This window comes from Neofelis nebulosa, chromosome 14 (genome assembly GCF_028018385.1).
Source record: "Neofelis nebulosa isolate mNeoNeb1 chromosome 14, mNeoNeb1.pri, whole genome shotgun sequence".
In the NCBI taxonomy this organism is placed as follows: Eukaryota; Metazoa; Chordata; class Mammalia; order Carnivora; family Felidae; genus Neofelis; species Neofelis nebulosa.
This window is the reverse complement of record NC_080795.1, coordinates 54,157,777-54,171,923: the sequence shown is the minus strand read 5'-3', so window position 1 is coordinate 54,171,923 and position 14,147 is coordinate 54,157,777. Positions and strand designations below refer to the sequence as shown.

The following is a 14,147-nucleotide window of genomic DNA, read 5'->3' as shown; positions in this document are numbered from 1 at the left end:
ACCTTTATTTTCTTTTTTCTTGCCCTTATGGTTGATATTGTATCAGCTCTGGAGCAGGAGTGTGGGTTCAAATCCTGGCTTGCCACAGCCAGCTGTGTGACCCAGAGCAGGACACTTAGCAGCCCCCGATGACTTTGGATCCTCTTCTATAATTAGTTACTACTTCCCATGATGGTTGTGAGAATTTAATGAGTTAGTTCAAATAAAAGAGTACAGAATACATAGTAAAAAGTCAGTGACACTTAGCTTCTGTTATGTGTGTGAGTTTTATATTGCACTTATATTTCTCTCTGGGCACGTAGTAGGAACTCAGGAAGTATTTACTAATTTGATCTCATTAATATGCTGTTAGATGATCCTGGAAGATCTATCACTTTTATAACCTCTTAAATTTGTCTTCTTTGGGAAAGAATTACCCGTTTATATTTTTGCTATGTCATGAAAAAGGAGGGAGTAACTGACATTCCAAATATAGCATACAATTTAAATATAGTAAATAAGAATTACTGAATACTTCTTATGGACTAGGCATTGCCTCACAAGAATCTTATGAGTGGGTATCATTAGTATCCTATTTTACATATGAACAAACCGAAATATCAAGAAGTAAAATAACTTATCCAAAGTAAAAGAGCTGGGACTTATGTTGTTCTTTCTTTCTTTTTCTTTTTCCTGTTTTAGAGAGAGAGAATGAGCAGGGAAGAGGGATAGAAGCAGAGAAAGAGAGAGAAAATCCCAAGCAGGTGTGGAGCTGGACGCAGGGCTTGACCATGACCCCGGGATCATGACCTGAGCTGAAATCAAGAGTTGGATGCTCAACTGACTAAGCCACCCAGGTGTCCCTATGTGTTTCTGACTCTAGAGCTCACGCTCACCTACCTTCCAATATATGTCCAATATACGGGACCTGTTGATCCAACTGCAGCCCAAGGTTGAAACATGAGATGCACAGAGAGGTGTGGTAGCGTAAAGAGTGGGGATGGCTTTACAGGTGGGAAAAAATTGCATGAGCAAGGTTGCAAAATATAAATGAGACTGGTGTGTGCGGGAGAATCTGGTATGACATGCCTGAATCTATGGGGAAGGAATGAATACAGATAAGTCTGCTCTTTTTTGTCCTGTGCAGGTGACTCTTACTCTGTGGGAGGCTTGCTTTCCAGCCTTAAGCACACTGTTCACCACTCTCTGTTGCCTCTTCTGCACACTGTACAGCCTAACCTTCTATTTTTCCAACTGTCTTTAGTGGCGATCTTTGATATTTCACTAGAAGTTCCTTAAGATAGTGACTATCATTGGTCTTCCAGAGCAATCCCTGGCATGAAATTGGCACTCAATAAATGTTTTTTGAATTGAAGAAATAATGGATAAAACAAAGCCAAAATAATGATGAAAGGGTCAGACTTTAGAGAGTTTTAAGAGCTAGTCAGAGGATATTGGGGATATTCCTTTTGAAAGAAAATGATGTGTGCAAATTGTTTTAGGAAAATTAGTCACATAGGGACGGTCAGATAGATTTATTCTCATTTTTATATCTCTGCTGACATTGTTTTCCTTCCCTGAGGTGCTATCCCCCTGCCTCTCTGCCCATCCTGTCCAGTGCAACTCTTTCATTACAGAGGGTATTTCAAAGGCTCATTGGAAAGCCAACAGGATTTTGTATAAAAGGTAAATTATTACTTGTGTCTTCCATATTTCTAAATTAGCCTATCCTGTCTGGGAGGGGAAATATTCATAAAAAGCCTTGTCTACTCACATAGTCACCATCATACTGGGTAGTTGCTTGTGTGGCTACTTTAGAATAAAAAAGGGATTCAGTAGGGGTGCGGGGCTGGCTCAGTCGGTGGAGCATGCGACTCTTGGTCTTGGGGTTATGGGTTTGAGCCCCATGTTGAGTGTAGAGATTACTTACAGTGAAATAAAATAATTTTTTAAAGAAAGGGGATGCAATGAAAGGCAAGAAAATTGTAATTAAAAGCAGAGAAGACTGTAGCATAAATCCACAACGATTTTTCATGGAGCAAAATAATATTGGAATTGACCAAGACCCAAAGTAAATGTGCATGTACTCTTTCACACTTTCATTCATTATATATGTAAAATTACATATGATACACACACACAAGTGTGCTGAAAAATACTTAACAGCTGGCTTGCCACAAAAAAAGGGGAAACACTGAAGTGTCATACTTGCTGATTTCTGTAGTTAAAAAAAAACAAAACTACACCCATGGCCAATTTTAAGCAACCAGTGTGGCCAACACAGAGTTGGGAAGACACACTAACAACCTAGTCTTCCAAAGCCTGTATTTTTTGGCTGTAACACGCAACTACGTATACAGACTTTTGGAAGTCTGCTCTGTGCCAGACACAGTGCTGAGGTCACTGAGGATACAAGACCCTACTCTTACGGATGTTTGTGGCAGTAGGAAGCTGGACAGACTAACAATAATGATGCTAAGAATTACTAAACCAGCAGTATATGCAAATCATTATGGAAACATAGCTAGAATACCTAACATACATAGTTACAGCTAGGCATTAAGTTATATAAATTTGCCTGAGAAATTCAGGGAAGGCTTGGTGGGGTAGCTGGGGGTACCATTTGATCTGAGACTCAAAAGATCATTGCGAGTTTGCCAGATGAAGGGCATTCTGGCTGAAAGAACAAGTTCAGAGAGCTACACATAATTCAGTATCACTACAGCATAAAGTATAAGTTAGGAGAGCCACCAGAGAATAAGCTGAAAACATAGGAAGGAGGCAGGATCTTATTTGTTAATGCTAAGATGTTTAAATCGTAGACCTCAGGGAACCATATAAATCACTTGGATAACAAATCTCTGTGTGAGAGCAATCCCCTAGTGAGCAGTGTACAGAACGATTTGGGAGAGATTGGAACTAGAGCCTAAGAGGCTGCTGAGGTGTGTGCTGAATTTGACCAGGTGGGCAGCGGTGAGGGAGGACAATGGTGGTGTGAACAGGGTATGTACAATATGAGAATTTGGAGCTAGAACCACTCAGACTTGGGTAGACAGGGCAGAAGGCACCTTAGAAGGACCCCCGGATTTCTGGGTTGGGACTCTCAAATAAGAAAGAAAGAGGAAGGTAGAGGTTATCAAGAAAAATAATGGGTTTAGTCTCAGACATATTGGATTTGATGCACTTACATGATGTCCAGAAAACAATAAAGTGTTTGCTAGAGCTGCATGCTGCAGACTCGTAACTGAGCACGGATAAAAGCAGGGAGAATTACAAAGGGCAGGGTTGTGGAGGCAAGAAGGGAGTCAGATGCAACAGGGTCAGGCAACCTTCATTGGACAACTGCTTTCTGTTGCCCCACTGCAACAACACCAGCTCTAGACCGTTCTGTCCCTGAACCTGCCCAGCCATCTCCCAGCCTCTGTTCTGTTGGGCTCCGTTCCTTCTTTCTCTCCTGGTCTTCTTGGTGTGGCTTTTAGACCTTCTGTCCATCTTTACAGGCTCAATTCAATGCCACATACTCCAGAAAACCTGCCTCCTTTCTCCCTCATTTCACCTCTCCCCTCCTGATGCTGTGCCTTCTATCCAGAACACGATGGGCTGCTCAGGATAGTGTGTGCACATCGTCAATAGTGAGCTCCTTGAAGGTGAAGAGTTCGTCTCTCTATGTCCCTGTAGCCTCCACACTTAGGACAGTGTTAGGTGCTTTTTGGATTATGAATGGATGTTTCATTAAAGTGAGGAAGATATCAAATATAAAATGCCCTACTGCACAACTTTGCTTAGTGTTGACCTTGCTCTAGCTTTATATTTCTCACCCTTCCCCCAACCCATAAAGGAAAGGTAAAGGAGCCTAAAGACATGGTGCCAGCCCAGCCTTCCTGTGTCTGGAGCTTGGGATATCTGCTCGCAGCTTAAAGAATTCACAAAAAGCTATGTAAAGAAATACAGTTTGTCATGATCAAGGCTAGCTGACTTTAAGGTGTGCTTGTGTGTGTGTGTGTGTGTGTGTGTGTGTGTGTGTGTGTATGGCCAAATTAAGAATGCTGTAGGGGTACATAGGAGGCATATAGGAAAATTTATTTTTCTCTACTGATGAAATTATGGCTCAAAGCTGCAAATATAAAACTAGGAATAAACAATGTTCATCTAACCAAGGGACACAAAGCACATAACTGCAGGGGATTTTCAATGAGTTGGTTTATGGGGTATGTACAGAGTCTTTCCTTATACAGGATGTGAATGGGAAAATAGAAAGCTATTCTTTGATAATAAAAATAAGATGGCTCACTTAGATACCTGTGTGCCAAGTGACAACAATTGTATTTTCTTCCATCTTCGAGACCTTTATACTATGAAGGATATAATCGATCCCAGACAAATGAAGCAAATAAAACAAATGGAAATCAAAAAAGGAACTGTGGAAACAGTCACAGTAAAACTTGAGAAACCCCTGATTTAGGCTTAATGCTGAAGAGTTTAGTACCATTAATTTGCCTGATAAGATTAGCCATTGATGAAGCTGCCTAGACAACTTACAGGATTTTATGCTTCCAAACACCAGCACTACTGCCTGATATTATACCATTATGCCTTCTTTCCCTCCCTTAAGACCCTTCCAGTGTCTTAAAGGATTTTCCTTGTTCAAGGTGTTTTCTTTAAAAAGTAAGTAGCACATTGTGGGGGCCTGACTCTCGGTTTCGGCTCAGGTCATGATTTCACGATTCTGTGAGTTCGAGCTCCCCATGGGGCTCTGTGCTGATGATGTGGAGCCTGCTTGGGATTTTCTCTCTCCCTTTCTGTCTGCCCCTCCCCTGCTCACACTGTCTCTGTCTCTCTCAAAAGTGAATAAAGTTAAAAAAAACCCAAAACACCTTTTAAAAAAAGTAAATAGCACTGGAGGCAGGAGTTGGAGGGAGGAATGAGGAGAAGAGAAAAGACACATTTAAGCCCTTTCTTTATCTCAGTTTTCCATTTTCCAGGAGCCCATCTCACTACTGGAGTGTGCCAAGGGGCTGGAGATCAGTGAGAAGGGAGGGAAGGGTAGTGGAGGGGACAGGTGGAAGGAGCTAAGATGAATTTTGTCCCATGCATCTCATTGGATTTGGACAAGGAGTCTGTGAGTAATTGCTATTCCCCTTTTATTGATTAAAAAAAATCAAGACTAAGAGAAACTGACTCAGTCTTACCCATTTTCTTTTACTCTACTATTCTCCTTGAGAATATTAATTTCAACATTTTATGTAAAGGCAGAGTATAAAATTTTATGTATATATATGTATTTCTGTATTTATATACAAAAGATCAAGTGAAAACATAAGGAAAAGAATATACGCACGTGCTAATAAACTGTGGTTTGGGGAGGTGGAGTAAGAGATGCCTTTTTCTTAATCCTAGTTTTCCATAATATGCATGATTGCTTTTATATCATCAGCAGCAATAACAGTAGCAACAACAACAAAAGGCATGTATCACTTTAAAAAGGAAAGCTGTGGGGCACCTTGGTGGTTCAATCAGTTAAGCATCCAACTTAGGCTCAGGTCATGATCTCGTGGTTCATGAGTTCGAGCCCCACGCGGGGCTCTGTGCTGACAGCTCAGAGCCTGGAGCCTGGTTCAGATTCTGTGTCTTCCTCTCTCTCTGCCCCTCCCCTGCTCACGCTCTGTCTCTGTCTCTCAATAAATAAATAAATGTTAAAAAATTTTTTTTAAAAGGACAGCTTTGATCTTGGGCTAGCAATGTTCCTCTGGTAAGGTAGAAGGCTGGTAAGAAATGTATGGAAACACAGACTGGTATTTTAAAGGCTTCTTTAGTCAAACAAAACCCATAATGGAAAATTTGCCATAAACTCAGAGCTTCTATTTGGACTCTGTTCCACAGTTTTCCCACCAGAGAAAAGAGAAACTAATTAGAGCCACTGAATGCAAAAGAAAACTGGTAGTCTGATCCACACAATGTTCTGAGCACCCCTGCATCCTATGGAAAGTAAATGCTTGTACTGAATGTGTGTATCCGTAGTACAGTCCATTACCAAGATGTTTCTGTGCCTCCAAAGTACTGAGGGATCCAATCAATTCTTTTGAAATATACAGCCAGTAATAGAGATATTTTATCTACACAATGCTCCACATGGGAATTGGCACTGTGTGAAGAGAGCTGAAATGTGACAAATGGGACCATTTAAACCTTATCTCCTCAATATCAAAACACCCAATTATAAAGCAAAAGATTTAGTCAATCAGAAAAATATTTTTTCTACACAGGCCCAAGCCTTGATTTTGAGTAATTTATTTCATTGAATTTACCAAATATTTAGTCGGTTTCCTAAAATATATTTGAATCTCTAAATAATGGGGGGGGGGGAGATATGATCTGGATTTTCTGCATGGGGGATAAAAGTTGAAGACAAACGAAAATGCACGTTTGTCCCTTACATATAAATGCTCATTTATTTACTTTTTAAATGGAGATCTCTTAGGCTATGCATATTTGACTTTAATAACTTGGTTTGAAAGACCTGGCCCAGACAGAGTATTTATTAAAATGTAAATTAAACTTGCCGGAAAGAAAAAAAATGCAGAGAAAATATGGAAATAAAAGACCCTGGTCATAGTAGGTGGAGGTTTGAACCTTTCGAAGAGTTAAGAAAAGGACAATTTTAGAAGAGAAAAAGGCCAAACGAAAGGTACATTGATTTTGGACAAAACGGGCTCCCCTGCACGGCTCTCACTCCCACTCATCGATCAGGGCAACTTGCGTCTTCTTGGCTCAGAGCCCTGATGCTGTGTTGTCTCCAGCCAGTGTGTCCTCTATGTTCACACTTCACCCTTTCTTTCTTTGAAACATCTCTGGTTCACACCTTACTTTAAGTTCTCCTGATAGAGAATCTTACTACCTCATGCCTGAATCACTACCACCCATTTCCAAAGTGGTCTTTCTGCCAATGGTCTCCTGTTTCATCCACACATTGATCACCCCCCTGAATCATGCTGCGGACTGCTGCTCTCTGCTCACCACCCACAACTCCCTTCTCTGCCTGATAGTTGGGATCCTCCACAGCCCCTTCTCTGTCTCTTAACCACACACACACACACACACACACACACACACACACACACATTAATACAATCTTTCTTTTTACTGCTCCCCCAAATACATCACTCATTTTAATCAACCAAATCACTTAATACCATAAAAATCCCACTCCGTGTGCCCTTCCTTGTCTCCTTTCAAAACCCATAACATTCTCACCCCAGCCAGGTCCTTTCCTGTGTGGAGTGCTGTCCTCTTAACTTTTACTTTGCAAAGGAGCTCCATTCTTTCAGAGCCTTTTCAAATGCCACCTCTTCCAGGAAGCCTTCTCTGATCCCTTTAGCCCCATAATTTCCTTTCTTTTCTCTGAATTGCCATCGCATCTGTAATCCAGACTGAATTTCATAACATAGTACTTAAATGCACTTCTATTGATTTATATGCCATCCTGTGTTTCTCAATGAGGGCGTTATTGGCATTTGTGACAGGGCACTGCTTCAACGCGCAGGCCTGTCTTGCACATGTCAGGACATCTGATGCCTGTCACTCTTGAATGCTATCAGACAGTGATGTTATTGTGACAAACCCAAATGCTCCGAATACATTCCCAAATGCCTTCGTTATTCAAAAGTTCCTTAGAGAGGGTACTATATCATATACACATCTGTTCAACAACTAAGCTGTTTAAATGGTGACTGTATATAGTATTTTAAAGAACAAATCTTTATTTCTCTTACAGTTGCCCACAGATTACAAAACTAGGAAGGAGGCTAATTGACAGTCAGGTGTTAATCACTGTTCCATTTCATACGATGTTTTGTTGAACCCTCATACCAAGCCTGGATGCTATTTATCTTTATTTTATAAATGAGGAGACTGAGGCTCACAGTGTTCTGCTTATTCAATGTCATCCTGTTTGATTAGGGCCCTGGCATTTAAGCCTAGGATTGTTTGGGACCAAATCTTCAACTTTGTCTCCTACCCCCAACCTGTATAAAGAGACTATCTGTAACAGCTTTGAAATAAGAGTGTGAACATGTAACATAATTAACAATTTAAAATAGGTACTAGTGACTATAATTGAAAAGAAGGACATTAGTGCAAACATTTTTTTTAGAATTTATAACAAGAATATAAATTGGAGTCTAATGAACAAATTTACTCACTGACCCCCTTTGCTGCAGACATTAAACCATGTTTGATCTCTAATTGAGATGTACATATTCTTTACTTTCTTAATGTATTTGTTAATGTTTGTCTTGGCAGATGGACAACAGATCTCTCTAAATTTTCCTTAATCAAGTTTTGGGTAATGGATGGCCAAACATGCCCTGTATTAGCTAGCATTGCTGGACCCAAAGCAATAGGGATCTAAAAGCTGGCACTTCCTACATCTTCTCTGTCTAGTATCGAGGTATCTTCAATAATAAATGTTCTATAAATCAAATCTCACAGTATCATGTAAAATGATACTCCTTTTAAATTACAGTTTCTTATGTATGCCATGCATATCTACAACACCTGTAATTATTAGTAGCTCACTTCAGTGTGTGCCCATATGTCCAATTAAAATTCTTCATATCTCAACGACCTAGAGTTTAGGAAGTAATAGCATGTATAATCTATATGCATACTTTTTAAAGCATGCTTCCTCAGTTTCTATCTATGCACACAGGAAGAACTGCATTTCATACAGGGAAAGAGAGAGAGAGCCAGTACTGTTGATTTCAAGTTTTCTTTTTCAGCCATGAGAATAAATGTTTACCATGTGTTTATTGTGTTTAGCAGAGAAGGGAAAGGAACTGAAGGCTAAGTTCATATGTAAATAGAGCTGAACGTGTATGTGGTATGAAAGTATTTCATTCCTATATTGTCTTATAAGCCTTTTCTACTGTAACAAAGTTGCACTCCATTCACTAGTAAAACCACTATTCAACCGTAACCACATCCACATTTGGTGATCTGAAAGCATAAAGGGATTTTTAGTTATGCTTACCAGGAAAAACAGACATTTAAAGAAATAAATCATTCTTTGTGACAAACAAATTGAGCTTGGTGTTAGCCTTTTTATCAGAACATTTCCTGAGCAAAGTGCTTTTTCAGCTCCTGCATGCTGGGATACTTTGCAGGGAGCTGGGGGAGAGGGTGATAGAAACTTTCCCCACTAAAACTAGGAAGTCCAGGAACTGAAGCCCTCTCATTTATATATCTCAGTGAACAACTGTAGAATTATTGCTTTGACTCATCTTTTCTCAAACTACCTTATCAAATCTTTGTCATGTAATAGAACTTTTAAAGATATCCAGAAGCCACAAATGGTGTATTTTGATAACATTTCCCAGAGAGTCACAAACATTTTAAAGGTGGATTTCTAGAGTTTCTGTTTATATTTCCCTCTATCTTAACAGCACCTAAACTGATACCTGCTGCTATGCTATCACATTTTCCCCACCTATTTTTAGGTCTCTACTTGCTTTAGAGATGGATTTAATATGTAAAGCAGAAGCTTCAACTGTGAAACATTTGCATGACTGTATTTTCTTTTTGCCATCAGCTAAGTAAGGCAAAGTGGACCCCATCCTGCAAGGGACTCTATCCCACATTTCTTCTGTGGACTTGGAGGCTTTGGTTTGCTTACCTGCTTCCTTGAAGATACTGTGCTGTTGAAACATCTATTAGAGGTCTTTGAATTCATATTCTTGTTCTGGTGGGTTGAGTCATTTTTCCATGTCTTAGAGTTTTCTTTAGGATCTGAAGGAATGGGATTTAAGAAGAGGATCCTAGCTATGAATCCATAGAGGACGGTGGCCAGTATCATCGGCACAACATAAAAGACACCAAAGTCCATTAGGTAAATAGGTGAGTAGTAATTCCTGGAGATCTTGTAGCCACAGGACACCACAATAGCATCTTTGTAGGTGCTAATATTGAGATCCAGCAAGAAGAACCAGAGCATACAGTAAATCGATGTGAAAGCCCAGACAAAGATGATGATCTTTTTGGCTCTGGAAAATGTGCAGAGAAACTGGGCTTTGATGGGGTGACAGATTGCTATGTACCTCTCAATGGTAAAGGCTGTGATGGAACAAGAGGAGGCATTAATGCCCAAGTACTGGAGGTAAGTGATGCAGAGGCATCCCACATAGCCGTAGACCCAGGACCCATAGATACTGTCTGTTATGTTGGGGAGGCCAGCAGCCACCAGGACCATGAGATCAGCTACTGCCAGACTCACCAGGTAGCAGTTTGTGGGGGTCCTCATGTGCTTGGTTCTCATGACCACCAGGACCACCATGATGTTGCCCACGATGCCCAAACCACAAATAATGAGCACAAGGAAGATGGTGACCACTTGGTATTCTAGGGCCACCACTGCTCTGGGTTGAAGCTGTGTTTGGTTCAGTTCACTTACTGTCTCGTTTTCCATCTTTAGTGACTTGAAGTTTCTCTGAAACACTTCTCAAAACATCCTCTTCCTGGTGTTCTGCCTTTATCTCAGTGGTTCTCTCCCCCTGTGAAGAGTTATAGTCCAAATTCATCACCGTTTCAAATGGGGCCAGTCACTGACAGTAGCTCTCTCTTCCGCTACTTTCACCTCTCGTGTTTCTACAGTAACAGGGCTCACGTGTACTTCTGAAAACTCCTTTTAAGGCAACCCTCGTGTAGGAAGGAGCAACTGTTTTTTGACCAGCTTAATAAGAGGCACCTATTTCCTCTTAATGGAGAAAAAGCTCGTAAGAGAAACAGAGAAATCTCCCTATTTTGAAAGACTGCCCAGAAGGAAAAACTGAATGATATCTGCTCTCGCTGAAAAAGAAATACAAAGAGACCTCTTAGATGCTTGGGAAAAGTGTAAAGAAGAAAAATGTACCAGGGGGAAAAGGCTCAGTGATGAAGCTTGATAGGATTTTAGCGTTTGCCTCCTTTGCTCTCTGAGGGTGGGAGGGCTTGGCTACAAAATAGCAAGTCTTTGAGCCTCCATTTCCCCATGCCCCCTGACCTGCCTTCCCAGTAGAGGCCAATTTCTTCTCTTACCTTTTCCTCTGTGGCGCTGCCTGCTTTCTCCCGGTGGATGAAGCAGTAATAAGCCCAAGTTTCCAATCCTGCAGGAGGTCTCATCTACTTTGTTGACGGGGATACCATTTAGCAGCGCTCAGTCTTCAGACCTGCAGTTCCTCTAAACCCTTGCAGTTCTTTCCAACTGCTGACAGACCACACAGCCGCAGCAGGAGCAGCGGCAGCAACAATGAGGCTGTCGAATCATAGAGCGTCCCCTAATGAGCACACATGCTCTCTCTCTCCCTCCCTCCCCCCCCCTCCCCCCCCTCTCTGACACACACACACACACACACACACACACACACACACGCCGGCCAGCCAGTCCTCACTGATTCAGAGTCTTCTCCCCTTGAAGGATTTCCTTTCAAACATGCTGATGACAGGGTCCTCGGTCTCTCTGGAAGGCTGAAATCACAAGCAAGGGTTCCAGAGGCAGCTGGGACTGTAGTCTCTTCTAGTCTAAGTGCCACAGGAATTCCAGTACCTGAGAAGCCCTGAAATATGTTCACACTCCCTGTGTGTGATGGGACTTCCGGGAGAGCAAATCCTTCTCCGTCCAGACACAGCCCTTGAAGCTTGAAATATCTGTATGAACTGAAACCAACTTCTTTCTCCACTATAGAAACCCTTAAACTATTTCTCCAGTGAACCAGTGAAATTGGCTCCCTCCTCTCATATTACATGAATGGAAAATGAGTTAAAATTGATTTTAAGCCATGGCAGCTGTGATCTTCTGAGGCTTATAAAAATCAGTTTTTAAAAAATTCTTTGAGCTAAAAATATTGATTTACACCTACATATGATCTGTTAAGTTTGTTTTTCAACTCTGGCTCTGCATAACTTCTTAGAATCTCTCTAACTGCTCTGGGTGCCTTTTCCCTATTCATCCACTTCTGGTATGCCAACCACACGTACTACCCAGCAACGTTTTGTGTTCATTTATTTCCAGGTGGAAAACGCATCCTGTGGAAATCTAGGCCAGGGCAACTCTGGTACCACATCTCTGAAACGAAACTTCATGGTTCCATCTCTTTCTTTTTCTTTCTTTCTTTCTTTCTTTCTTTCTTTCTTTCTTTCTTTCTTTCTTTTTTTTTAGAAAACTGTACTTCCACTTGATTTTTATTTCTCTAAAATCCTTATGGTTTTTTTTATAGAGGCTCAGAAAACATGTCTCCCTTCCACAGGCACCAACCTAATACACCAAACGTTAATGTTGGTCCACTCTTATTTATTAACTGACAAAGAAAAACAACCCTTAACCAAATTCCCTGTATGGTAAATGGTTTGATTCTCTGTTTTAAGATGTTTAGATGTTCTTCTTTCTAGATATCAATGGAAGTGTAGATTTTGAGTATACAGAACCATGCGGTGATCAAAGCCATGTTCAATGCTAGGTACCAATAAGATGCAGGGGAACTTCTGGATCATATTGAGTAATTTCACTCTCTGAACCACCGAGTGCTCCTTGACTATCTCCTTCTCTTTTCAAATCATCATATTACAAATTAATAACCCATGACCCAGATTCAGCTTTGAGGCATTTATTGTTTGGCTCATACGTTGTAGGCTCAAGTGTGATTTAAAATAATTAAATTATTGTCTACTTTTCAAAATTGGGAGATTGTGTACTAAATCTGAATTTCCGCCTCTCATAAAAATTAGAAAGATCTGGCAAATGTGGGCCCACATTCCTGAATAGAAATAACCACCTGGAGTTGAGTAGTGGTTGTGGGTGGTAATTTGTGGGGCTCCTTGATACAGGATATGCCCTCTTCTATTATCCTTACTCCATACTTGCTCCCTATTGTCTGTCACACATTCCAGCTTCACTTAGTAATCACACACACCTGGCCTCTGTAACCATCTGTGTCTTGGTTCCTTATCATAAGCAAGTTCCTTAGAGTATGAGCCAAATACACGTTCCTTCACCATAAGTAGGATTTCTGCTGGCATTATAGTTTCTTCCTCCAACTTGTTTAGCAGACTGGACAGGATATGCCCTCCATGCCTCTCTTTCTGGACTAGAGGACAGAGATTACTCTGAGCACCCCTTTTCTTGCTTAGCCATTTACATTCTGGAATAAAAAATGCTTTCTAAGGAGAAGGCATTGCCTCCCTACTCTGCCCCAATGTCACTATCTCCAACCCAAAATACCTTTTGAAAAGTCATAGTTCATATGGCACATCTTTCCCCACCCCCCGCCCCCCGCCCCGGATTTTAGTTGGCTTTCAGGGCTCCTGAGAAGACCTTATTTCAAGTCTTACTTTTGGGTCATAAAATGAGGGCAGAGCCCATCTATAATGCTATCTGCTCTGGCAAATCCACCTTGACTCCAAATCTTAGCACATTCTTCAGCGTTTCTGCAGGATGTTGTCAATCTGAGTCTATTCATTTTTTAGCTCATAATTGTCATGCTCCTACTATGTACCAGGCACCCAGTATGTAATTTTGTTTTTATCTTCAAATAGGTCATGGTCTGGTGGGAGAGGAGCAGACTTATAAACAGTTACAGGGATTTAGGCACTAAAAGCTTATGTTGAGAAGGTTCAGAAGTGCAGGCGAAGGCATCCATGGTGGGGGGGGGGGGGTGCAATGAGCTAAGGGACCCAGGAGGGCTTCAGAGGCAAGGTAACATTGGAAAACATTCCTGAAGAGAAGTACAGGTGCTTTTTGACAGGTGAAAGGAGGCAATAGGATAGATAAGGTCCAGCTGTGTAAAGTGGCAAGGATGGGGGGCATGCAATTTTATGATCTTGCTCTGGCCATGAGGAGGTGGCACTGGTGATGAGACAGCCAGTGATGGTAACCAGGCAGGTTTTCTCGTGAGGAGCCCTCCCTTCTGCTCTGACTCAGACCATCTTCCCCCTGCCCTTCCCTGTACCTTGCTGTTCTTTCAACTCTGGAGGTTCCAAACTCTGACCTCACCGTCCTGTGAAGTTGTGGTTCTGTCTGTTTTCAATCAACTTCATGCTCTGTACAAAATTATATTTTCAAAGTAACTGAGATTCCATAAGCTAGGCTTTTCATTTGCAAAGCTCAATCAGATGATATCAAATAAATGTTTCCTATGTGTAAA

The 14,147-nt window shown here is 41.2% G+C and overlaps 1 protein-coding gene across 1 annotated transcript in view; it reads right to left on the bottom strand.

Moving 5' to 3' along the window:
- Window positions 1–11,316, bottom strand: part of TRHR (thyrotropin releasing hormone receptor) — a 45,277-nt gene extending 33,961 nt beyond the window's left edge. The window contains exons 1-2 of the mRNA XM_058698847.1: window positions 11,047–11,316; window positions 9,650–10,523 (exon numbers count right to left, since the gene is read on the bottom strand). Coding sequence (XP_058554830.1) covers window positions 9,650–10,438 — 789 coding nt within the window. The 5' untranslated portion in view covers window positions 10,439–10,523; window positions 11,047–11,316. The remainder of the gene's footprint in view (window positions 1–9,649; window positions 10,524–11,046) is intronic.
- Between the last annotated feature and the right edge of the window lie 2,831 nt (window positions 11,317–14,147).